Source organism: Lycorma delicatula, chromosome 1 (genome assembly GCF_047948215.1).
Source record: "Lycorma delicatula isolate Av1 chromosome 1, ASM4794821v1, whole genome shotgun sequence".
Classification (NCBI taxonomy): Eukaryota; Metazoa; Arthropoda; class Insecta; order Hemiptera; family Fulgoridae; genus Lycorma; species Lycorma delicatula.
The window spans coordinates 253,836,693-253,864,104 of NC_134455.1; the positions used below are offsets into that span (position 1 = coordinate 253,836,693).

General features: G+C 28.0%; 1 protein-coding gene across 1 annotated transcript; it reads right to left on the reverse strand.

The window, feature by feature from the left end:
• Positions 1–11,414: 11,414 nt before the first annotated feature.
• On the reverse strand, positions 11,415–26,069 carry LOC142330475 (uncharacterized). The gene is made up of 3 exons (XM_075375744.1): positions 25,554–26,069; positions 15,927–16,385; positions 11,415–12,699 (listed from the first exon to the last, which is right to left on the reverse strand). The coding sequence occupies exons 1-3, from the start codon at positions 25,849–25,851 to the stop codon at positions 11,510–11,512; spliced, it is 1,947 nt and encodes a 648-aa protein (XP_075231859.1). The 5' UTR covers positions 25,852–26,069; the 3' UTR covers positions 11,415–11,509.
• Positions 26,070–27,412: the final 1,343 nt, after the last annotated feature.

Below are 27,412 nucleotides of genomic sequence, written 5' to 3' on the forward strand. Positions count from 1 at the left end.
CATTATGCACTGTATTATGTGGCTTTTGCGAGCTAAATACAAAATTTGCATACTACAATTTAATGTTTTCGTTTGTTTCTTCAAGTTATCCGGGGTAACTCCGGCTATCAGTATTTCAGAAAGTATACAAAACAAATCACTTAAATAAGCTTTTTGGTAAAAGTAATCTTAATAACTTTATTTTATACAAAGGTTATACAAAGCTTTAATTTATACAAAAGAGCTAGATAGCAATGAAGTAAACAATGTTTAATTGTTTTAACTCAAGAAAAGTCTCGTAAGTCTCGCAAGATGGATTGCTTTTATCTAATAATTATTTTATTTATTATCGCGCTTTTCAAATTTAAAATAAAAATATTTTCCAGATACAGCTAGAATTATTAAATAAAGAAATTCGTTATCTGACACAAACTTGGAGTTCTAGTGAAATGAAAAGATAGAAGAGTGAGACGGTAATAGCGAAAATGATATTTTTGTAACTAAAGAATTTTTTAATGAAGAAGTTTACTTCTGAGCTCTAATAAGGAGTATATCTAAATTGAATTTTATGATACGGAAAGTAATAACAGAAGATCGTATATCTAAGTTGGAAAAATGATTATTTTTTAAATTTAAGAACATATTGTCTAGCTACGTTAAAAATTGAATTTCTCATGTTTTTTTTTGTCCATCTAATATATGGCTCTATGCAATCCTTGGGTTGAACGAAAATTGTTTACAAGTATTTTTTTTTACAAAAAAAATATATATTTATGACCATTTTATTATCTAATTAATAGCGCAATTGTATATTCAGTAAATAATTGAGTAAAAATTTGACATAATAATTAACCTATTTCTGTGGTTACAGTATTAAGAATATACTCGCTAAAACCTGTGAAATTCAATATTCAGTACAAATTCAACTAGAGGAAATAAAATTAGAATTTTTATTTAAAAGGGATGTTTTAGCTACAAAAAGTAGCGTTAAAAATAAATCTATCAAGCGTAATAAAGAGTGAAAATTCCACAAAATAAAATATTATTTCTTATCAGCATTACGAAATATGATATAAAATTTTATATACATAGATGTAAAACACGGTAAAGTAATCTCTGCGGCTAATCTAATCATCAAGCAATCAAAAAATAATTGTCCCTGATTAAGATACAAAACAGCTCTTACAGATTATTAATAAGCGAGTTGTTATTCATTTATTTATAATTATTTTATTTTTTAGTATCATTTTGGCTAAAGGTAACTTACACACTTTTTTCAGTGTTTTTTAATTATTTCTTAAATATTGCCTACTACTGATAAAAAAATGGGACGTAATGAAAGAATATTAAAGTTTGGTATAGACATAAGAAAATAGATTAATGTATTTTGAAATGGCTTAAAATAGGCCTAACGGCTTAATAGGACTAACTGTTACTTTCAAAATACAGTAGGTAGTTGAAAAAACGTTTTTGTAATCAAATAATTGAGGATTATATTCTTTTCCCAAAATATCATGGAAAATTATTCACATGATGAATAAATTTTATATGAAGCCAAACTTACACCCTTTCTCCCCTTTTTAAAATTTTAAAATTTAAATTTTAAATTTTATTGTCTGCGCAAGATAATCGCAGACAATATTTCTTCCATAAATAATCCAACGGTGCAAATGATAATCACAATAAACACAATTAAGTCTGTCAATGCCGACTTGGTCTACTTCATGCATCTCTTTTAAATTACTGACAATAATGTAACGATACTTCACACTAAGACGGGAAAAGCCTCTAGGCCATGTGTAATAAAACAAATATATGAAGAGTAAATAAAAATTTATTTCAAATTTACAGAATTAAAAAAAACATTAGGTTAATTTTATTAATTTAGTTATTGATTAATGAAATACATTTCTAAGTTGAAAATAATAAGTTAACAGTTTTTTGAAGGGATTCAAATGTTTCTGAGCAGAAAAATTAATGTGTTCTTCAATGCAGTAGAACTTTTGTAAGCAATAAATAAATTCATGGAACGAATCAAGCAGGAATTATTTCTTCAATAAAAAAAAATAAAACAATCTAAAGACCTGCAGGCAGCCCTGAAACGAATTGATGAATAATGCTCAAGTTATGTGTACCTATTTTATCATTAGTAGCGTATTTATTTTTATGATTTCGATTTAGTATAGTATGAATGTTTATTTTTCTTTTTTCCTATTTAGCTTTTGTCATAACAAGATTTCATAACTGTGCATTTTTTTATTATTTTACAGAATTTCTGAAATTCAATAAAGTTGGATTATTTTAATTTTATCACAATCTTGAATGAGTAATTTAAAATAATAGAGTTTTTATCAGTAATGTAAGTTGCATTTTAATTAGAAACTAAAAACTGTATGCTCTTTATTTTAAAATAGACGGAAAACCTGATAAAAAAATATTTTTAAAAGATAACTTAGTGACTCATATAATAGGTATGTCTAATCGTATATAATACAACAGCAGAAAAATAAATAAAATCAGTTTTTGTAAGTATAAGTTGCACAAAGCAGAAAAAATTTGTAGGTAAAGAATTACAAAATTGAATCATTAAAATAATAATTAAGCAAAATTCAAATATGAGTACATCAAATTCACCGGCAAAGAATAAAATATACATACTAATAAAAATGTATACACATATGTTTAAAAGTATAAATTTAGTCATCCAATTGAATCTATTTCAACAAAACTACATTCACAATGTACTAATCATATGAATCTGTAAATCAAACTATAAACGATGAATCAGATTTAGGCGAGTAAACTTGTTAAGATTTTGTTTAAATGTATACAAGTACTACATTTACTTACAACGTAATTTAACTCATTCCAACAGAAATACTCTTAACAATATTAGTTTATCTTACTTAAATTCTGAATCGTACCAATTAATACTGCTTTTCTCTGTCAGTTCTTCTTTTCTTCGTCAGTTATGTTCTTCTATCAATAAAATTTCTTTTTTTATCACTAGTATTCTCGAATTAATGAAAATTATAGAAAACATAATGGACTGCTGTGACCTACATCAGGAATCATTTCAGTTTTACATTCTTCATCACAGTTAGTGATGATTCGTTCTTTATATGACGGAAAGAGAAACATGTCTTTTTAAGAACAAAATTATGATGTATGTTATTTCCACGGATTACTCTCATTAAACATAGTAGATTCATTGTTTGTAGGCCTACATTTCTTTTTGAAAAAAAAAGTTATTTACTCAATTTTTTTATAAATATTATAGGAACATTATAACGGACCAGAGCAAAGGGTTTTTTCCTACTAAGAAGAAAAGAGAAAATAATAAAAAAACTAAAAGGGATTCTTTTCTTAGACTAACAGGTCTGTTTAACCGTTTGCTCTTTGTTATACAGACAATCGCACCTCCAAAAGCTCTTGTTCGACCAGAAGGGTTACCTGACCGAAATAAGAATTTATAGAAAACTGTAAGGGCGGGGAAGATTAGAATTATTATGCCTGAACAATTAAAGAGATGAGGCTGGTACTGGTTCTGCGGGCCACGGGATATAAATACTGCCAGGGACCAGTGGATTGAGGAGTAGTTTTGCGAGGCCATGTTCGGCGCAGTTGCGTTAACAAGCGATAATCAGTAAGTGTATTGTAACAATGATTGAAGTGTACGTCACTAGTATTTCAGTGTGGATAGTCGGTGAATACAAGAAGTTTTTCGGTGAGTTATTGGTAAACAATAGTGAAAATGTCACTATTATATCCATTCACAAAGGGTAGGGCAGTTCTTTTATAAACAGTAAAAGTTATAATACTTACAAAAATTGAACATACTTACAAAATATATGAACTTTAGATTTTTCTAGTGTTATCTTGTTAATGCAATATTAGTTTCTAGCAGTCATTTTAATGTTTCTAGTAAATTGTATTCTGTTTTTTATAATTTCACTTATACAAATATCGTCATATTTATTTGAATTACTATTTTTTATATTATATATAGTATTATCATTTTTTATTATTATCTACTTTGTTTGTCTTTAATTTAATAAATTTTATTTGTAAGAAATTTTTAAGTTTGCTAGTATCTCTGTAACCTTTTCGAACCGCGTACACGCGATAATATGTTTAACATTATTAATGAAACAGAATAAAAAGATCTTTGTAGCTTTTACCTCTAAATTAAAAAAAAAAAATCTAGCATTATTAGTTAATGTTATTAACTAATTAATTAGTAATTAATACATAAGTAACATTAATAGTTACTTATGGAAAACTAAAAGTTTATGAAAACATATCTTGAAAAAAGTACTTGATCCTTTCTATTTTCTAATTGCTTCTTCGATAAGCATAGTTCAGTCTATTATTAATGCAGTTTAATTTTACATTTACATGTGTTTTTGTTTTGTACAATTTACTAAGTATACACTTGAGTGCTAATTATTGGATTTGTCAACATTTTATCCAGTTACCTGATATCATATCACTTGAAGTAACAGGAGCAAATGATAAAAGTAAGTGCTAAAGTGTAAACGACAGATAAAAAATAATGTATTGTAGATCATTTAATATCTTTTCCAACACAGATTAAATTCACTCTTTAAAAGAATTTTGCGTTTTCACATCAAGAATGTAAATTATTTTTTTTTACTTCAATATTATTTAAAATTCCCTAATATGTGAATACGAGTAGGGGATTCGGTTTACGGGGCACTCTGAATTACTTTTCTAAATTATGGCAATATAAAAGAGACATAAGTTTAACATTTTCCTACCATTGATGAATTGTATTACCGTGACGAAATTAAAATTTGTGGATAAATAATTATTTTATGATGGGTATGTTATTTCTGTTCAGCTGATTGTGTTTAGTACGGAACAGTATTTCCGTATTCAACAAAATTAAAACTCTAAGGCTTTTCAAAAAAAAAATTATTTTCTAATCAGAATTATTTACTTTTTCTTTTAAATAACATATTTTATTAGATTAGAATAAAATAAATGAATGTCTTTATGATGTTACATATAAAGCGAACTGAAAGAAAGCTACATTCTAAGAGAATAAAATTATCAGAGGGATGATTGTTTTTCACAAATTTTTATGTATTATAAAACCGATTAAAATGATGAATAACTGATGAATGGTTCTTCCTTTAAAATATATCAGTCATCCACCTCATATTTGTTAAATAAATTACTCATTGGCGCCCTAGTTTTTAATATTGTTTTCCAAAGTTGACTGTTGTTCTATAAAAATTTGTAAAATGGTAAAGATAAAATTTTACAAGGAATCACTAAAAGTTATGATATAATATCATCTGTGTACTCGTGTGTAAATGTATTTATATTTGTGTGTGTGTGTGTGGACGCGTATGTTCGAAATAAATGTATATGTACCAGAGGGACGTAATTTTTTTCTAGGAAATTTTAGACTCGGTGAAGAGCAGTGTTATAATTTGTTATTAACCGTGCAAACACAAGTAAGAGACATTGTACTACAAGTTCTAGTAGAAGTTAATAAACTAAGTAATTAATAAAAAAAGACCAACAGTGGTAGATCATATCACACCAGTACATTCTGAAGTCGATGGAGGCTGTTTCTAAAATTCAAGATTATGTAGCCCTTAGCAAAGGATGGTTAACCATACAATGAAGAATTAGGAATCAAGAACGAAGTGAAAGTAAATATTATTTTTTACTATCCTTAAGTTTGTTGAATAACTTAGAATTTAATGACAACCTATTTTATACTTGTTAAAATCTTACCCCAAAAGAAAACGATATATTCACTTTTGATATGCCTTACTGACCTCTAATATGTAAACTTAACTTTAATAAATTTTGGAATTGTTAAATTGTATTGGGTTGTCCAGTAGACATCAGCAAATAACCATTTGGTAGAATGAAAGATAATCGTTTCAGCATAACACTTTAATGCTAAAATTTTATAATATTGTACATATAAAAAAAGAGATCAAGATCAAGAGATGGTTCTGAATGAATTAAAAATAACTGCATGGGTATAAAATATCCACTAGATTGGGCATTATTGTACAATGTATAAATGTTTATAATGTATAATATGTATATGAATAATGAATTATATATGTATAATGTATAAAGAGCGCCTGTGCGCAGACAAGAAGTTATTTAAGTAAATAATCCCTATTAAGTAATTACTGTTTCTTATTTAACATCTAGTTCTACTGATTATATTAATCCAGTACTGAAAAAATCGCTAAAAATTGACAGCTTCAGTACTAGTTGGTGGACTTTAAAGGGAACATCGGGATGAGTTCTTTCATGCTCAATTGAGTGTGTGGGTGGTAAAACTAACTTCTGATGACTGTAATCGATGCTTTCAACTACCCTGTTTGAACAATTTTCAAGATCACTTTCCCGAAAGTAGATAGAGATTATCGAACGCAGTCGGTTTTTTCTTAAACAATGCCCATCATAGCCTATAAAAACATTCGGCTGTGTTCGATGATCCCCGTCTACCTTCAGTAGTGACCTTGAAAAGTAATTGAAACTAAAATTAAAATTATTTTTTTTTAATATATATATATATATATATATATATATATATATATATTATATTATTATAATATACTTTTATATTTTATATTATTTTTTATATATTTTATGCCGTCCCTGCGTGGGTAGAGGCCCTTGAAAAGTAAATGAATGTAGATAAAATATCTCGCTTCAAAGACGTGATGCGTTGAACATTGCGGCCGCATACCGCACGGTTTTGCGAAACGCTATTGAGGTCATCTCCGGGATTCCCCCGGTGCGGCTGCGTGCATTGATGCTCCGGCGGGTTTATCTTGGTATGACTAAGACCGAGGCTAAATACTTACTTCTGGCCGAGTGGCAGGAGGCCTGGAACACCTCACCTACTGGTGTATGGACGCGTAAATTAATTCCGAGAATAGAAGTATGGGTGCAGAGAGGACTGGGTGAGGTAGGTTTCTATATAACGCAGCTCCTTTCTGGACATGGCGAATTTGAACCTACTTGCATCGATTTGGCAGGAGAGCGTCTCCTCTATGCAGGTACTGCGATCTTGAGGAAACCGTTGAGCACACCATCTACCAATGCCAGCGGTGGGATGTGGTCGGACAAGATGTCGGGTTAAGCTGGCTTTCTCCGGAAGAAACAGTTCCATACATGTTGACAAGAAGAACGGAACGTGATTTTTTTTCCAACAGTGCCACAGACAAAATCTATGGTTTGGAATGTAAAATCATCATCACAGTTGGACAAACCTAGATACGTTATTGTAGGCTTCCAAACCGATAGATTAAATAAAGCTACTAAAAACGCGTCGGAATTTGATTCGTGCAACGTTAAAAATATTAAAGTATTTATAAATTCAAACTGTTATCCATACGAGGATTTAGAGAGTGATCGAATATTGATGTACAAAATATTTGTCGATTTTAAACAATTGTATTATAAATTGACCGATTCGCCAAATACGTTTTCAGACTATAAAAATAAATATCCTTTGTACGTGATTGATTATTCGTGACAGGATGAATCAATAAAAATGGGTGTTACTGATTTGAAAATTAATTTTGAAGTTGAAGAGAATTTTAAACCAAGTACAATCGTGTATTGTTTATTAATATATGAAAATGTAGTGGCTTACTCCCCGTTAACCGGTAAAGTAATTAAACAACCTTCATAAATAGAAATTTTATTTTTTATTTCGCTGAAAGTAATGATGCCCGATTTTAAAAGTTAATTTAAAAGTGATTAAAACTGTTAATCGAGCACATTTTCAATTCATTTCAGCATCAATTTCAAAAAATGTTGTGAAAAGGACGTAAACCGAGAACGGGTAGATGAAACGGCGGATGAAATTACCGACAATCGATTCAAAGAATTGGAATACATCCTTTCGGTTAAGCCATTCAAAATCACGTTAAAAATCGTCTAGGATGCACCGTTTTCGAGTTACGCCCTTTTTTTAAATTAAAAAATTTTTGGATTTTTGTAGTTAATAGTCGCTTTGGTGGTGAGAATTTAACGGGAAAGTGGTAGTCGATCTCGTGAAAAGAGACCTGAGATTCTCGACCAATCAGCGCTCGTGAAAAAAAACAGCACATTCAGCTGTAATTGCCCCCCACCACTTTACAGCTGAATGTGCGGTTTCTATACTACTGATCTCCCTATGAGACACATCGAGTACAGGGAAGAAGAACATTATTAGTGGAAACACCGACAGTGGTTTACCGAAAATCACTTTAATCGTTACACCACCGAATAAAATTCCCGCTGTACCACCTACACAGCAAACAACTAAAATCACTTTAAAGGATCTACCAAAAAATCGTCGCCTGGTATGGTATCTTCGGTCTCCCAGTCTTCCAAATCCCTAACACCATCATGAGTTCTCTTTGAACATATGGTGGAGGATGAAGTGCACGAAAATGCAAAGCACTTCCTAAAAGTGATATTCACAAAAGAGAAAACCCGGATAGTATTTAACAAATAATCTCCCCACAGAGTGGTTTATAACAGGAAAACAGTATTTTTATGGGTACAAATATTATTCACTGGAATATTTGCGGTCTCCGTTCTTGCCTTGAGGATATTAAAAGACTAATAAGGAAATTGAAGGAAATCCTTTAATATGTGTCTGCAGGAAACTCACTTCCGGCCCAAGGATGTTGTGTCCTTTCGCGGATACGTCTGCAGGAGATGCGACCGTCAAATTGAAAGCAGAGGTCGTGAAGATGTGGCCGTTTTCCTGAAGGAAATAGCTGCCCGTATTCCGCTAGCGACAAGCATCCCTTCAGTATCAATGAAGATATTGGCGCAATTCAAAATGATTATCTACAATTTACACCTTCCTCCAAATTCCGATATCAGTGAAAATAATCTGTCCAGTAAGTTTTCCGTGATCTGTTGATTTTTGTCATTCAGTCATGATATAATCAAAATAATGGAATAACAAGAGCAACCAACCAAATTTTATCATGAAAAGATTGAAGAATACAAAAAAAGAAATTCAGATACTCAAAGGAAACTATTATGAATTAGAAGACAGGTTGTTGGATGTTGAGTAACATTCCCGTACAAATTGTTTAGAAATACGTAGTATTCCATAAACCCGCAATGAAGACAGGGAAGAAATTATTGTTTCTCCTAGTAAGGCTTTGGTGTGTAATGTCAAGAAAGACACAATTGAATCATGTGATCCTGAGAATCGAAGCCAAAGCAAGTGGTCCTGTACCCATAATAGTAGAATTTGTAAAACGAAACGTAAAGGACGAAATCTTGAAAAAAACATAAGTAAAGGGAATTTTGTGCTGGTCATATGAATTTAACTATGGATGAACCTATATATATATGTAAATGAATCATTCTGTCCAGAAAGACGAATTGTTTTTTTCATTTGCTAAGCAAGTAAAGGAGGTAAAACAGAAGTTGTTCATAAGAAGAGGAAACGTTTTTATACGCAAGGTTAACTGTTCACTTGTAGTATTGAAAACAGCTAAAGATGTTTACGAATTGATGTAGTGTATGTAATGGTAAAAAGTGTATATAATACATCACAATATCATAAGTGTAAGAAAATTGTTTGAACTATTCAATAATTATTTTAATGTAACGTATGTTGTTACGAAATGTTTCCAACTACTATTGTTCATTGATAAGTTGGATCTTCGAAAGTGAATTGAATAACTACAGAATTGACTGTTATAATAGTTGTAATGAAAATGAAAGCTCTGATGTGGTGATTGTTTTCGTTGATGGCAAGATAACGTGTAAGACCACATTTCTTGATAATATGTCTGGTAATTGTTTATTAATATCTTCATATTATGTTTGTAACTGTATTAATAGTTTTCTATTTGAATAATTTTAAATGCAGTATTATTGCTTTATATAGATTCCTTCGTTATTCGGAATGTATATTTGTTCATTAAATAAACAGTGTATTATCTGATTTGGAAAATATTGATAATATAATATTGATAATAATTTTAATAATTAGTTACTTACTTACTTGACAATAATTTTAATTTACTTGATAAACACATCATATATTTGAATGTAACGTTTATTACAAAATTTTGAATTTGATTTTCATACTAGTAGTATTAATAGACCGTTACTGGTAGATGTACGTAATCATATGTATGTTAAATTTAATTTTAGATTTATGAATAAATATGTTAAATTTATGGTATAGTTCAGGATTTTAATATTACTGATCATTTGCTATATAAGTTGCAAAGTAATCTGTTAGATACTATTAAACAAACAAAGAAAATATTGGAACCAACTGTAAGAGTTAAATACCAAAAATCTATAAAAACTTAATCATTTATTAAAAAAAAAAATTGTTAATAAACTGATTGGTAACTCAGCTCAATATGAAAAAAATTAACAAAATAATTGAATTGCGAAAGAAATATGTTAGCTTGATATTGATATAGCAAATTCTTTTAAAAAATAATTTTTAAATTAATAGAAAAATTAGAAAATGAACTACAAGACACAATTCAATGTCTTCGTCATAAATGAATATTTTTTATTTCTGTAATTCTTTTTTCTTTTTAATGCTCCCGTTTATTTAATTTTAATTTTAATTTTTTTATTTTAATTTTAATTTTTAATATAAATTTAATTTTTTTAAATTTTATTTTTAATTTTAATTTTAATTGTTATTTTTAATTTTGGTTTTAATTTTAATTTCTATTTATTTTTTATTTTTTATTTTAGTTAAATTGTAATTTTTAATTTTAATTTTTTCATTAGTGATTCATGAACCCTGAATCATACATAGGTGATTCATGATCGATGAATTTTATTTTTATTTTTAATTTTAATTTAAAGTTAACTTTAAATTTTAATTTTAACTTTAATTTTATTTTTAAATCTAATTTTTATTTTTATTTTATGTTTTTATTTTTAATATTAATTTTTATTTTAAATTTACTTTTTTTTTAAATTTTTATTTTAATTGTAATTTTTAATTAAATTTTATTTTTAATTTTAATTTTATTTTATCGTTAATTTTTGTTTTTTTTTATTTTATTTTTTTTTTTTAATTTTATTTTTAATTTTAATTTAAATTTATAATTTTAATTTAAATTTATAATTTTAATTTTTTTCATCTGTGATTAATGATCCATGCATCATCTCTGATTCATGATCAATGAATTTTATTATTATTTTTAATTTTAATGTTCATTTTTAATATAATTTTTATTTTTAGTTTTAATTGTAATTTTAATTTTAATTAATATTTTTTTTTTATTTTTTTATTTTACTATTTATTAATAGTTAAAATAGTTTCACAGAAGTAGTTAAAAAAACGATCATAAGTAAATTCCATCTTAGGAAGATGTTTATTAAGAAAAGGATAAATAAACAAATGGAATTTATTGATTAAAAACAAAAAAAAAACTGAGGTATCATATAAAAGCAAGATGAAAATAATATACACACATGTTATCATATATACTTTATTATAGATCAAAAGAAATTAAAAAAAATTTATTTAAATAAATTTTCTGAGCGTTTGGAACCAACTACTGATTGTGCCTTCATTATGTTCATTATGGGTGTTTTCTTGATTATGATTATTGTTTTGGTTTTTATTTTGGTTCGGGTTTATTTTATGAGCGTTATCAGAAGAATTAATGGATTTTTTCTGTTCTTTGTTATTCTGACTATTCACATTTTGCTGATTAGAATCGTTGGGATTCTGATTCGCATTTTTGTTGTTATTGTTGTTGCTATTCAGGTTTTCACTATGATAGTTATCATTATTCTGGTTTTTGTCTTTCTCATTATAGTCGTGCTGGTACTGATCGTTATTCACATTCTGGTTCTGATTTTCAGTTTGGTAGTTGTTAACGTATTTGTTTTGATACATATCATTGTGGTCGTTCATGTACTGGTTTTGGTTGTTGATATTCTGGTACTGATTTTGATAATTATTATTATTATTATTATTATTATTATTAACATACTGCTCGCTGTCCATACGACCAGTATTAACAAACTGGTCGTTCGCGTACTGATTATGATTCTGATTGTTGTTGTTGTTATTCTGGTTTTGTCTCTGGTTCTGATTGTGATTGTTGTTAACGTACTGGTTTTGATTTTGATTGCTGTAGTCATTCGTATATTGGTTCTGATTCTGTTTATTATTATTGTTATTATTATAGTTCTGATTATAATTTTGATTATTGTAGTTATAATTCTCATTGTCATTGTTATATAGATCGTATTCATTATTATTCTGGTTAATAGTATTCGGTTTTTGGTTATCGGCGTTTGTTTGATGATTAAAGTTCTGAGTTGGATTATTATTGGTGAAATGACTATTACCATTTTGATGTTGGTTATTTTGATAAATATTAATGTTATTTTGCTTGTTGGCTTGTTGAATTTGATTTTGATAATTATTACCAACATTGTTATTCTGATCCTTTTCGTTATTATCATGGTAATTAGTGAACTGATACTCGTTATCTTTATTCTCATTTTCATTTTGATTGTTTACATGAGACTGAAAACTGTTTTGTTCATTGATGAATTTGCACTGATCGTTAATCTGTCCTTGATTAACTTCACAATCGTAATTGTGGTTATTAAACTGTTCATTGTAATCCAGATAGCTTTGCTCAATTTGGTTTTGATTTTGCTTATGGCTTTGACAACTACCGTTATCAACTACATGATCTGAAAACAGAAATTAATCCAGTCAATAGTATTCACTAGCTTCTCTACAGTAGTTAATAAAATAGTCTATTTAAAGCAAAACCTCAACTTCATACCGACTTTTATCAGATTTCTAGCATTACCCGTGAAAGTTTAGACAGATTTAAAAATAAATTTAATATCAGTCTAGTTTAAATAATTGTATGTTTCTTTAAAATTATACTATACTTATTTATTAAATTATTCTACATTTATTTTTTAGAAGTATGAAAGTTAAAATCGTAAATCTTTAGTAATTTTTTTTTGCGTGTGAATTATTGTATTGTTTGCTTCTGAAGTAATTTTTTTTACTAATTTCATAAAAATATTATACTATACTACTCTTTTTATTATGAAAAATAAAAGAGTGATATTAAAATTTGAAAAAGTCAACTGAAAATCTGACATCTTAATTAAAATATGCTACATTTGCACAAAATATTTTATTAAATATACCAAAAGAAGGCAGGGAGAAATCACACGATTTGGGATTGCATTATTTTTCCATTAATTTTATTTTTCATTTAAAAAAAAAGATTATTTATTTTTTATTTAATTGAAATGTACCCAGTACCATTTGAAAAGTTGAGAAAAACGTAATTTAAATAAATTTTCGTGTACTGATTAATCAAAGTAAAGAAAAAATGTGTCTGCCTACACAAACTTATAAAATATTTTTCTATTATTTGTTTATTTTAAAAATTAATAATTCTATTTAGAATAATTCGTATTTAAATACGTTAGAAAAACATAAACCAAGGTAAGTGTAAAATGTTTGATTAGAAAAATTTCCAAATATAAGTCTACTTAAAATAATAGGTGATAAGCTCCGCCACGGTAAGTCTGTAAATACAAGTTTAGCGTCTCGATCCATACTAATCGTATTATAAGAAATAATTTATAATGTTCGTTTTCTATTTCATCCCAAGTACCATAAAACCAAAAAAACTCTTACACTATTTTACAGGATACTCCTTTCCAACTGTCATACGCTATCAATTAACTATGTAACCACCCACATACTTTCTCAATTTCGTCTCCTAGGTACTCCTTCACGGTAATAAATCTAATTATGTTCATAAAAAGAAAGTAAAGTCTGATGATGAGAAAAGAAATGTTAAGGGGAGAAAACAATTTGTAGCATATCCACTAAACTTTTCAGTTTGATTTTACAGGACTAGAAACGTACCATCATCACGCTTGAAATACCTTTAAAGTCCCTTCAAGCATTCAACCCACCCAAATTTACTTTTAAAAAAAATGAAATTCTGTGATATTCAAATTTACATATATCATAGTACATTTTACCTAAGGAAAAAATTAAAACATTTAGTAAAAGATCCAGGCCCCGTTGTCACCCAAAATCCTCAGCTCTCTTACCAAGGCTCCTAAATTAAAAATAATTGAATTTGTGGTATTCAAACTACTTTTTATCAAAATGTCTTATATTTAAAAATGCATTGAAAATGAAGAAATTGATATCTCTTTTTGCATCTCAAAGAACTTTCTTCCCTAAACACCTCAGTTAAGTAAACTTGAAATATAACATTATTGATTATTGAATCTTTTTTCCAAAATATGTTCTATTATAACATTATGAATAAAATGTAGTTAATTTTAACCTTATGACTAAAATTTCAAGCTCTTTCATCACTTATTGTCTTCTAGCCTCTCAGTAAACTATGAAAAAATAAATTGGGTATTCAAAGTTTCCTTTTTGAAAATGATTTTTTTAATAAAAATTAAAAATCACATATAAGAAGAAATTCACACCTTATCCTCCAAAGATCTCATACCTCTACACCCTATCAAGTAAGAAAATTTCAATGTCACGATATTGGAAACGTTATTTTTTTAAATTGTGTTCTATCTTCTGAAAAAAAATGTTGTTCAAGAAGTTCAATTCAATTTGATTTCCAAAGAACTAGAAGCGTACCATGATCACGCTTGAAAAATCTTAAAGTTTCCTGCAGGCAAACGCCCCACCCAAATTTACTTCCATAAAAAAATAGTTTATAATATCACCTGTTGTCACAGAGTAGGTGATATTATAAGCATCATCTACTATAAACATAATATCACTTATTATTTTAATATAACATTAAAACTAAATCCCCTTAGTATTAATGTAAAGATTTTAATGTTAATTATTAGATTTATTTATTTTAAGCCCTATAAATCTAAACTGTGAAATAACTTAAAACAACAAAAAAATTAAGGAATAATATACATTTTTCTTATTTACTGTTCACGTTGCAGTTTAGAAAAAAAATGAATGAATAAATATTTAAGTAAAAAATTAAGGTAAATTAGTCTGATATTTATAAAAAGTAAATCAACTAGGTTTTGTATAGGTAAATCAGATATCGGTCACAGTTATTAACCCAAATTAAAACGGCTAATAAAACTGATCGCTGATAGTAACGCTGAGTTATAATAATAAATAATCTACAGGCTGCTTAACCAAGTAATGATCTTAATACCAGTTTACAGTCCATAATATTAGGTTTTTAATTATTTATTATTATAATATAATAGCATATCACTTATTCATGTATTAACGTGTATGACGTGTTTATATATTATAAACATAATATTCAGTTATTAACTATATTACAGGTGTGCAATCAATTATCCCAAATAGACACTACAACCAGCGATGTTTTTGTGTAGAAGTCGTAACTAGTTCACAAGTTTTGAAAATTTAGCAAACTTAAAACAATAAAGATAATAAATCCGTTCGTTTTACGTATAATAGAACCTTTTTTATTAGGAAACTTAATAAGCTATTAAATTAAATATAATCCATTAACTAATAACTTTTCTGAATTGCATCCAGAAGAACAATTATTTTACTGATAACTTATTAATTTTCTCAATTAATATTTTTTCAAAGAGAGTTCAGGTAAATATTACCTGAACTCAGACGATTACGTCACTTCAGTATTTTATAGAAAGAATATTTTTACGTTTACTTGATTAAGTATAGGGTCTTGTGTCATTTTAGAAAAAAAATTTTCTACGACAAAAACTGACATGCAGATTTTTTTCTTTGGAGTTTCACATTCCCTCCATTCTCTAGAACATAGAGTATTAAAATAAATTACGTTATGACACAAAATGTGGTGACCTTAAGAATATACCTCTTAATACCTTAATTATTCATCTTTACAATATAAAATTATCTAGCTGTAAATCTTACTACTAACCATCATTATCATCTTTGTCATTATCGTCATCCTCTTTCTGATCTTTCTTCTGATCTTTATCTTTTTGATCCTTGTCCTTCTGGTTTTCATCTTGATTCTTATCTTTTTTTGATTGATCTTTGTCTTTTTGTTCTTTGTCCTTCTGGTTTTTCTTGTCATCATGATTCTGATCTTTCTGATTGTTGTTATTATTATGATCGCTGCTGCTGTCATGGTTTTCAGAGTTGTTATTTTCATTTTGGTCATGGGTATTTTGATTCTCGCCATTCTGGTTATTATATCTGTCTTGATTCTGAACGTGTTGTTTATTGTGTTTGTCGTCCTGATTTTTAGTGTTGAAATTGTTATTCTGATTGACATCACTGTTCAGGTTCTGGCCATTTTGATTTTGAACGTTCTGATAATTGTTGTTTTGACTTTCACCGTATTGGTGTAAGCTGTTCTGATGATTCAACAAATCTGAAATCACATTATAATAACAAATCAGATAAATTTTATAGTTTAATAAAGTACCATTTTAAAAAATCTAAATAAACTAAAGTACATATGTGGCTGATTGATTGACTCATTCGTAAATTATAACTTCTAAATTTCCCTTGAAAAGAGAAAAGTGAAAAAGAATTTGTTTATTTCCGTTACTATTTTAATGCAATATTTGGAAGATAGTCAGCACAGACAGACTCAGAGGTTAGTATTATTTGAGTATTTTATTATATATAGTATATCTCACAAAGTGAATCGGAAATTTCAAATCGGTTGATAATCTCCATTTTTTTAGGCTTCTTCATAATTTGGGCGATCTTAAGTTTCTGAATTCCAGCAGCAATAGTAGCATTAAACTAAACAGAATATAACAAAGTACACAACACCAAAGTCATTTGATTGAGGTGTGTGTTGCCGTTATGCAGTAGTACCAAGACAGACAATTCTGAAAATGAGTCCTGGTGGTCTTCACTTTTCTCCCCTGAGAAGATTTCTGCCAAAAAATTGCAAAATCCCATTTAAATCAGACACGTAAAAGATATTCTAGGGACTATTGACCAGTTTTAGGCTTCCTGAAGCTAGAAAATTCGAACGACTGAAAAGCAATTCAAACTTGTCTCGTTATAAACTACCGAAATCATTATCGTTATAAACTACAGTACCATTAACGAGAATACAGTTTTTAAATTATGAAAATATATATACGTCTTCTTGCTCAGCATATTCTACATATGCACATGCATATATACATATTCATATATATTGCATATGTTATTCATATTCTGAACATGTTTTACGCATATTTGAAACTGGTTAAACAATCTATTCAAATTAGGAATGTTTGATTACAACTGTTTTAACCCTGTTATCTTTGCATGCAGTTACTGATATCATGTACAAATAGGGTAATGATGAATTGACTAAATCTTTGAAAAAGTTAAAGAAATTTTTAATATACATAAATAAGCACAAGGGAACGAGGATAATTCTGTGAAGCAACTTTTCTCTAGTATGGATTGATAAATTTCTCTACACGCTCTCATCGAAAAAGGAATTTCAACTAACTGTTTACGTGACTGGTAAAATATAACTTAAACCTAGTTACAACTTTCCCTGTTAGGAAGAATTTTACAGATAATATTTTTTTTATATTTTCTAATTATTTTTTAGAAATGTAGTTTCCTTTTTGTTGTCTGTTATTTAAATGTTTTTAAGAAATAGAAAGTAGCCGTGACAAACATAATCTAAAATCATGATGAGAGGCCAGCAATTAAATACTAGTATTAACTTTAAAATGTAAGTTGTTCATTATTTTAAAATAATTTGTAAGATTCAAACTACTAAGAAATTGATATACAATTCTAAAGCATGAAACATTTAGTAAATTATGAAACATTTTTTGTAATCGGAACTCAAAACTACCAAAATTAAGCTGCTTAAATACCCGAACATTTCCTTAGAATTTGCTTTAAATCAAAAATGCTGGAGATTTTGAGTTATATGAGTTTTAGAAGGCGTCGTTTTTTTGTTTTTTTCTTTAAGCATTTCCTTAGATACAAGAATTTATTAAAATTCAACACTTTTTAACTGTCATAATGTTTATTTCTGCAATCCACACTGTTAGTTCGTTTTTATTCTTACCAATGGTTATAGAGGAAATATAGAAGAAATCAATATTCAAAACAGTGCTATAGACTTTTTATTAAAATTAGCTGAAATAGTTGTTTACATAAATATGTTAAATTATAATAGGGAAAAATCGTAACAGTTAAGTACACTTATTATGTTTCCTGAGGAATGAAACGTTACATACAGTGATCTAATACTATTACTTATCATTGTAAAACTAATTTTTATATTATAAACAAAATATCATTTATAAAAAATAAGACCTTTATAAAAAGATAAGGATTTTTAAAATTAATTTTATAAAAAATAATTATATTTACATATATATATATGTAAAAATATTACCAAATTTTATATATATAAGAAGAGCTTTCGTAGTTTTCCATTCTTTCAGCTTGCTAGCAATAAAATGGCAGAAAAACAATAAAAAGCTCTGCAAAATATAAAGCAATTTTGCTATTGCTCCTGGTATTTTCGTTTGATTTGTTTATTATTTTTTCAGAATTTATATTAAAATAATTTTATACCGTGTGTACTTCATGAACTGTTAACATTAAGTATAAATATGTTTTCGTAAGTAGGACACTTAATTTTTTTTATTTTCTTTATTATTAAAAATTTGAATAGTTTTTAATAAAAATATTTATTTTTGTTTGATAGCTATAGTAATAAATAAAACTGTCTGTTTAATACGACAGTTACGCTATTAAATTATATTTAGTTTTAAAAGAGGTTGCTAAGTAAACATTAAATAAGTGTGTAAACATAGGATTTTTTTATGTAACAGACTTGTTTAACATTTTGTAACCAAAAAATTCCACATCGTGTAGGCTACATTTGTATAAAACTAAATTAGAGCGGAGTATAAAAGGGTTCCTACTTGAATTGAAAACACGTTATAGATTACCTATTATATTATAAGTTTTCTTTGAAATCGGCATTTAAAATATCAGACTCGAAAATAAATAACTAAATTAAAAATGACCACTGAAAAAAATATCTAGACCCTAAAAGCTGAAGGTAGAACCAGTAGATTCTGATGGTGTAATTTTTTAAGTGGAATGGGTTATACAAAAAAATCTAAAATAAATTACCTTACGAAGAGAAAATTAAAGACAAAATTACTTATCTTTCCTAGACAAATTTCCTTATCCTTTCCTTTCATTAAGTTAACCTCATTATACGTTCATTAACCACTATAAACAGAATTTTAATTACAGTAATAAGCAGTGAATTAGTAAATATCAAAGAATGAAGCTGAGTAAAAAACCTGGTCGATTAGTAATATCCAACAAATTTGGATACGACAGATATTTTAATACTCATATATGTCTTATATATTACAGATCTTTGATCAACATATTGTGATACAAAGTTCAATTTTTCTTCCGCTTTGATATTGTTGCGTGCTCGCGGCTCGATCAGGATTTTGAGAGATTGAAAATTGAAAATGTTTGTATAATAACAATTTATTGGTTTAAAAATACAACTAAACAAGGCAAATCAATAATAATAACGACAATTGTAATAATAATATAATAGTAAACGACAATAATAAAATAAGTAAAAAAAAAAGTAATCACTACAATAATAATCAGAATAACAATGATGACAACAGCAAACAATAATAATAATAATAATAAATATCAATAATAATTTTTTTTGTTCACCTTCATTTACCCCGCCCACCCTGGAGCCGGAAAAAGCATCTAAGCACAGCTTAGCTCCGGGGAGTGCCTTCGCCTCAAACTAACTCGGCAGAACACAAGATCCCGCTCAGGTAGCCGAGACTCAGCTTGCAATGCATGCCACGCCTCTAATGAGAGGATCCCAAAGAGGTTCCCTCACCGGAACTCCGGTCTTAGCGCCCTGCCTCTAATGTAGAACCGCCAAGGGGACCTCCACCGGGACTACGGTCTTACATTCCCTCTCCCAGAGGCACGAAGGAGTCCCCATTCAATCATTGATGGTGGGACGCCGGAGCCTCCCACCCCTTCTGGACAGGGCTGTCCCCCACAGACACCCATCAGTACTAAACAGGGGTCGCATCTTCATGTCGCAGGTGAAGCCTTGCATCCCCTACCCTCCGGGTGTATGTCCATGCAACCGACAGGAAGGACACTTAATAAATATTAATCATAGTCATCACAACCACAAAATAATAATAATAATTACAATAGTAAACAGTGATTACATACAAAACAGAATTTAAAGTAATCGTCAGGATTTATTCACAGGTAGATAAATAATGAAAATCAGAATTCAGTCCCATTGACAAAAGACATAGCATGACCGCTAGTCTTAACATTTTTAACCACTAATCTTGTATTAACAACAATAGTAAAATAGATAAGACAAGTATAAAGTCCTTTGACTGCAAATACCTCCTTTGCTGTTCACAAATAAAACTATCCTAACAATTTATGAATGAAATTTAATAGATTATCTCTTTCACTTACAGTAACTCACCAAACCATTTTTTAGCAGACTGACACATCTCTCAGAACTGGTCTCGCAGACTTCATCATAACATCTCGATTAGACTGATTCGCAGAACTAACTTCAACTGGTCTTCCCCGGAGTATTTATACTCCTATCTTCTTTACCTGTCGGACCGGACCCAACTCGAAGCGTGAGAATGATCGTCTGCCCTCACACATACCCATGAAATTCCTACTGCGGTTCGGTAACTCTTCTCACGAACAACAACTGTTTAGGTGGGTGTATTACAGTTGGGCAGTATTACAAAAGAAGATTGTTAAACGAACCTGTTACCTTCACTAAGAGGGTTTCTTTTAGACCCTTTCTGGATTCCTTCCATTATTATATTTTCTACTATTTTCTTCTTAATTGTAGGAATCCGTTGCTCGGGTTCGTTATATTGGTCTTGTTACAATATAATTTTCAAAAATGCCACATGTTTACTCAAGAAAATAAAATGGTACGTAATGTATCGTCACAGCCCCAACAGTCAATTCCTACCAGATCCAAAAATTCATTATTTTTCAAATATTTATAATTAAACTTGAATTACTGATTTTTTTTAAATTTTAAATATAATTTATTTAATGCAATAATGTTGCATGAAAATACATTACGATAACAATTTAAAACAAAAACAATAAAACGAGAAAAAATTTACCATTCGAATGTGGATTCTAAAAAATATCAACAAGAAAATCAAAACTAAAGTAGTTTTTTTGGATGCTTTGGTGTATTTAAATATGACATTAAAGCTTTTAAGCTTTTTTTTTTAAAATTGAGGTCTTTGTTAAATTTTAAATAATTTCTCATGTATTTTTAGTAGCGTGAGAAACGCATCTCAAAAATGTTCAATCTTTCTGTTCTTAAGATAATGCTTAATGTTCTTGATAAATTATTTTTGTTTACTCATTGATATCACAGCTAAGTGAATCATTGGTATCGTAGTTAGTTTAGTGAACATCTGACATCTGTTTTGTTTTCATTTGGGAAAAACTGTTAGGAAACATTAAGTAGTTAAATCGTAATATAAAAATGCATTGTTTTGACATTATATTAAGGAATTAAAAAAACAATATTGATATTTAATAGAAAAATGAAATCTTATTTTATCTAATTGTGACATCAGGTAAATCAATGCTCACACAGCATTATATTTAATGAAAATGCAAGGGGATTATCTACTGTGACAAGCACCAAATTTATTGTTTCAGTGGAAGTCATTGTGGGATAAAAGTTTACAAAACTTGAAACCGATAACAACAGAAATATTTTTCCTTTGCTAGTGCCTTTGAAATTTATTTTTGTTTATAAAAAGCAACTAAACGTTTATCCCTTAAATGATAAACCAGATGAGAACAAAAAAAAGAAAAAAAATTAAAACAGAAAAAGAAATTTTACATTATAAGATTTAGCCGTTAAATATTATGCGCATATTCACAGCATTGCCGCTATTACTTACCTAGAATTCAACTCTCCAACTTTTAAGTATCTTTTACACATTCATTTTAATCGAAATATTAGTTTTCGTTTTCATACTCATTTCTTGCACCAGAAATTTCTGAAATCCCTAAATTTATTAAATACTCAGATTGTTCCTGAAATACGTATTTATTATTTACTATGCACAAGATTCGTTTTATTAAATACCCTTTCTAAATTAAACATTTTTTACATTTGATGTTTTAATCTTACAAGCTACTATTTCTAGGTAAAAACGGCATTAACTTTGAACGAACATTACAAATTATTTATTACAAATCAATCAAAAAACGATTATCCTTTATAAAATTGATATCTAAGAAATAAGCATTCAGTTTATTCTCGGCAAAACTTCTGTCGCTGAGCATAAAGTTTACTGAAACTATCAGTTATCTTGAATTAAATTATTATCACAGGCTTTTCTTCAAAAGAATAAGGGTAATTTTTAATTAAAAATAATTACCGTCCATGATTAGCATACGAACGACATTTAGAAAAATTGACGATAACAAAAAATCATCAAAATTCTAAAAATCATCAAAAATCATTAAAATTCTATAATGTCTGTAAAAAAATTATGATTGATTATAAAGTTTTTATATGATGTAAGGATTTTTTTTTTACATGCTCAAAACCGGCATAAATTCTATTCTTATAAACTATAAAATAGGTAGACTTTTATTTCGGATTTATATCACCTTTTCAAGAAAGAATTTTAAAAATCAAATAAAATCAGACGTGTTATCAGAAAAGTATAGAATCAAGAAACATATACTCTCTGAGAATACGATAAACATCCGATAATTTCATTTTAAAGCTGTTATGAAACGAGTCAATAAATTAAAAAAAGATACAAAACTATTAGCAATACAGTACTGCAACCGGATAACAATTAGGTAAATATTATTTATAATAAAAATATATATTAATCCACATTAATAATAAACAAACTTAAAAATAGAAATAATCATGAATTATTTCCTTGGTATTGAACATGAAAAAGGGAAAATTATAATAATTTGACTAAACGAATAATAGTAGTAAATGTAATGGGAACGTTTACTCGTAATCATAATGTCTAAGAGATCTCTTGTAACAACAGTGAGAGTGATAACATCTCTGCCTTTATTCTGGAAGTTTTTGTTTGAATACCGGACAGGTCTGGTAGTTATTACATGCTAAACAAATAATTGCTCGTCATCAAAAAAATTAGGGAGAGAGAAGCTGTATTTGGGCGTCAGCTCAATAAAATTGAATTCCGGAGAAAGTGAATAAATACTTATTCATTCATAGATTAATTGTTTTTTTTTAATTTTTATTTACTGTTTTATATAATTATAAATATTTCCAATAAATAATTTATAAACAGTGTAAAACTTACATACAGTACTTGAACTTGTATACATTTTTCTAAATGTATTACACAAATATAACAACTTACTTTTACGTTTTACTTTACAATTATTTATTTTATTAAAATTCTCTTGAATAGATACAATATTATGCAAAACGACAATACAAATTAAATAAAGAGCTAAAAAAAGTAAATTCAATAAATTATTTCTATTAATACACATCAAGCATGCTCTCAAAAGAAAATACTTGAGCCGAGATCATATTTTTATCTACAGATTTAAATAAATTTTCCAAGTAATACTAGTTGCTTTTCAAAATTTCTTACTCAGTTTCTTTTTAACGAAAATGACAGCAAATCAGCAAGTCACTTCCATATCGGCCTGTTTGTTTTTAACTTTTTTTTAAATTATTTTAATCTAAAACATCAAATACTTGAAAAATCCCCGATAACCGGAAAATCTTAGAGCAAACATGCCAAACTGGGTGAACATAATGAGAAAAAATTTAGACATAATAATGTAAAAAATCGAGGGAAAACTTATTTTATACAAAAAGAACATGGCTAGTGTTACCAAGCATATTTTAGATTTTATAAATACATTTCAAGTGAGTATGAACTTAGATTAAAAGAAGTAAAAAATGGATTCTTTTATTTAGTTTTTATTTTTTGAAAAAACAAAATTGAATACAAATGTAATCGGGTAGTATGTTATAAAAGTGATTGGAGAATAAAGAGTGATTTTCCTTGATTTTTTGCCTTATTTTGAGGTATTTTAATAATCTTTAAACATATCTTAAAGAGTTATCTAGTCGAATTTTAAAGCGTTAGTGGTTTTATTGGTGTCAAAGTGTATTAAATATCAAAGTTGCAACGGGAGTGCTAAACTTGTCCCGTATAATTTATCTCCTGTGTATTTCAATTTGTTAATGTTCATTCGCAAATAGAATGTAGAAATTCTTGTAATATGTTATTATGTTTGAAATAATATTTTACCAAAATAACTTAAAATAATGAGTTTTTTCTAAAAGTAAAAATCCCTTTCGGCATGCCGGAAGGCGGAGGTAGATTTTACCGGTGCTAAGTGGGGGATAAAAAAGATTTCCACCTTAAAGTTAAAAAAAAATTAAAATTTACTCAATACGACAATGGTTGAATGTGAAAAAACTTGTTCATGTTTAGCATAAACAAGCCTCATTTTCTTACAATTTCAGCAACATTTTAGTAATCCTTGCCGTAAGGGTTGGTCATATAAAAAATTGATTTATATAACTTTTAGGCCATTATCCAAAGAATAGTAGAATTTTTAAGCAAATTCGATATTTTACTTAATAAGAAAGTTATTTAGCGATATTTTTTTTTTCGTAAAAACTCCCCATTTCTACTATCATGATCCGATTTTGCCCATTAACAAACTAGGTTGAGATTTTGGGTCGTTATATTTTACGTATCAATTTGAAAGCGATTGGCGCAAAACTACGGCAGTTATCGTGTCCACAAGAAAGTGAAATATATATATAAATGCATATATAAACTTTTGAACTGATGTTGGTTTTGGGGTCTGGGGGATGTGAAACACGAAGATATGTCGAAATTTTCCAGAAGTCGAATCATGGTACCAATTGCAATAGGTAGATTTCTTATGAAATCTACCTAAAAGTTGGCCGTAACATAAACCTAGAGCGTAAACGTATCAAAATTGTAAAATTAAAAAAATATTATTTAAAAAATTATAAAATTATCACATTTCATTCCCTTCATACTTATCTTATTTCATTTCATTTCCTTATTTCATGTCTAAAAATGTAACATTAACATAATTTACTATTCGCTAATTTAAATCTAGATTTAGACACTTCGGTTAATTTAGAATTTAACTGTGTAATCCAGACTAAACGCTCAATAAGCTTTTAATACAGTTTCTCTAGTTTAAGTAAATTATACTTCGAATATAGGTTTACAAATTTCATATTGTAGTGTTATTTATTATTCATAAATTATTATCTCCATTATTAGAGAACCAGAATCTAGTTTATAAATTCGTAGATTAAATTAATGATAAGACACTTTTTAGTTCTGCAAATATTTTATTTAATGAAGATTAATAAATTTTCATTAAAATATATAATAGTTAAAAATTTCATAACGTCAAGTTTAAAACTAATTTAATATAATTTACGCAACTCGAAGGCACTTACCTATTTCATATTGATTGTTCTGGTTATCATCGAACTGATTCTGCCTTTGCTCAAAGTTATTCTGGTGATTTTCGTTGTAGTTGTTCTGGTGCTGTCCACTATTGTAGTTTTTATCGTAGTCATTAGAACTTTTTACGTTATCGTTTGACTGGAAGTCATTATTATTCTGATTCTCCTGCTGCCGATTTACTTGATTTTGGTAATTGACATTTTTTTGCTTGAACTGGTTACCGGAATCGTCAGACCGAGCGCAAGAAATTGTGAAACCGATGAAGACTAACAGCACTAAAAAATTCATATTGAAGACAAACCGAACACTTCAAACCACTGACTTTTATACGAGATACCGGCTCGATATCAACGAATAGGTCAGAGTGCCCCTGAGCCATCGCCCAATATTATTTATCAAATGCATTATAACTGAAACTAAAATAAAATTTAAAATGATGCAAGAAAATATGTGTGTTTGTAACCTTTTAAAATGTTTTTATCTTGTTATAGAACGCACTAAAAAGTAAATATTTATGAGCAGATTTATGTCGTAAAAATAAACGCATCTTTGTGTGTAATAGCCTAAACTTAAATTTTGAAGTGGGCAGTGAATAAATAGAAAACTAGAAAAGAAAATACGAAGATCGTGTCTAAAATAAAATAAAACGTTAAACTTAGATTGAAATGTATGAATTACTTGAAAAAATGTGATAATACCGACAATTTTTACCAGACCATCCAACAATTTTTTGATTGTGCATACATATACAGTAAAAATAGATACTAGTCCATCCAAAATTGATAACCTCCATTTTTGTGTTCACATCTTCCATTACGGAGTGGGTAGAAAAAATACGGTTTACTACTTTTTCTTAAAACCTATCAGCCTTTTTATTTTCAATGCGATAAAGATTTTAATACTTAATATTAGATTAAATTACAGATTTAACTTCCGTAGCGTTTATATTAAATGATAGCTTATTAAAAAAATGTTTAACCGTTGGTTTTTCTAAAGGATGTATAGTACATATTTATATATTAATTAATCTCACTGAAATTTATCTATTTGTTTCGATACACTTCTGAACTGCCTATCGACTTTTAATGAAACTCATAGATTGATTCAATTTTCACCGTGATCGAACGATAGTTTATATATATATAACATTTCTAAAATATGTCTGTCGATAATTTCTGACTACTCTCCAGGTCAGAAATGATAATTCACCATATTTCTTCTGGATGTCATTAGTATTAAAAAACATAAACAGTAATTTGTTTTAATACTTATAAAATTTCTTCCAAGATTTTTCTAAAACATTGTGGTAAATTAGTCAATATACCACTGGTATTCTGATTGCGGCAGAATGTAAATATTTGTTGCAATACTAGCTGCGATCTCATTGTAAACATTTCCATTGAGAATGTAAAATAAATATTACGAAATTAGAAGTAGAAAACCAAACGATTTATGAGGACGTAATTCACTACGCAGATAATGGCTAGTGTGACTTCATGGTATTAAATTCATTTTTAATTAATATTTTATCATATTTATTTTAAATCCATGTGTACTCAGTGTCACAGGATTATAAAAATATCGATATTGAGTCAAATCATATTCTGGCATTGATATTTTTAAGTTTCTAATAAAATATTACAAAGTTTAAACATTTTTATATTCACCTAATGTGTTAACAAGTGTATTATCAAGCAGCAAGTCCGACTAGCTTTATAGAAATTTATGAAATAGTAAACAAGTGTTAATAAAAATTTGAAATTTTTTAACAAATTTAACAATTATTTACAAAATATTAAGTTTACAAATAAACTAAATGTGCTCTTTCTTCTCAGTACTTATTTCAACC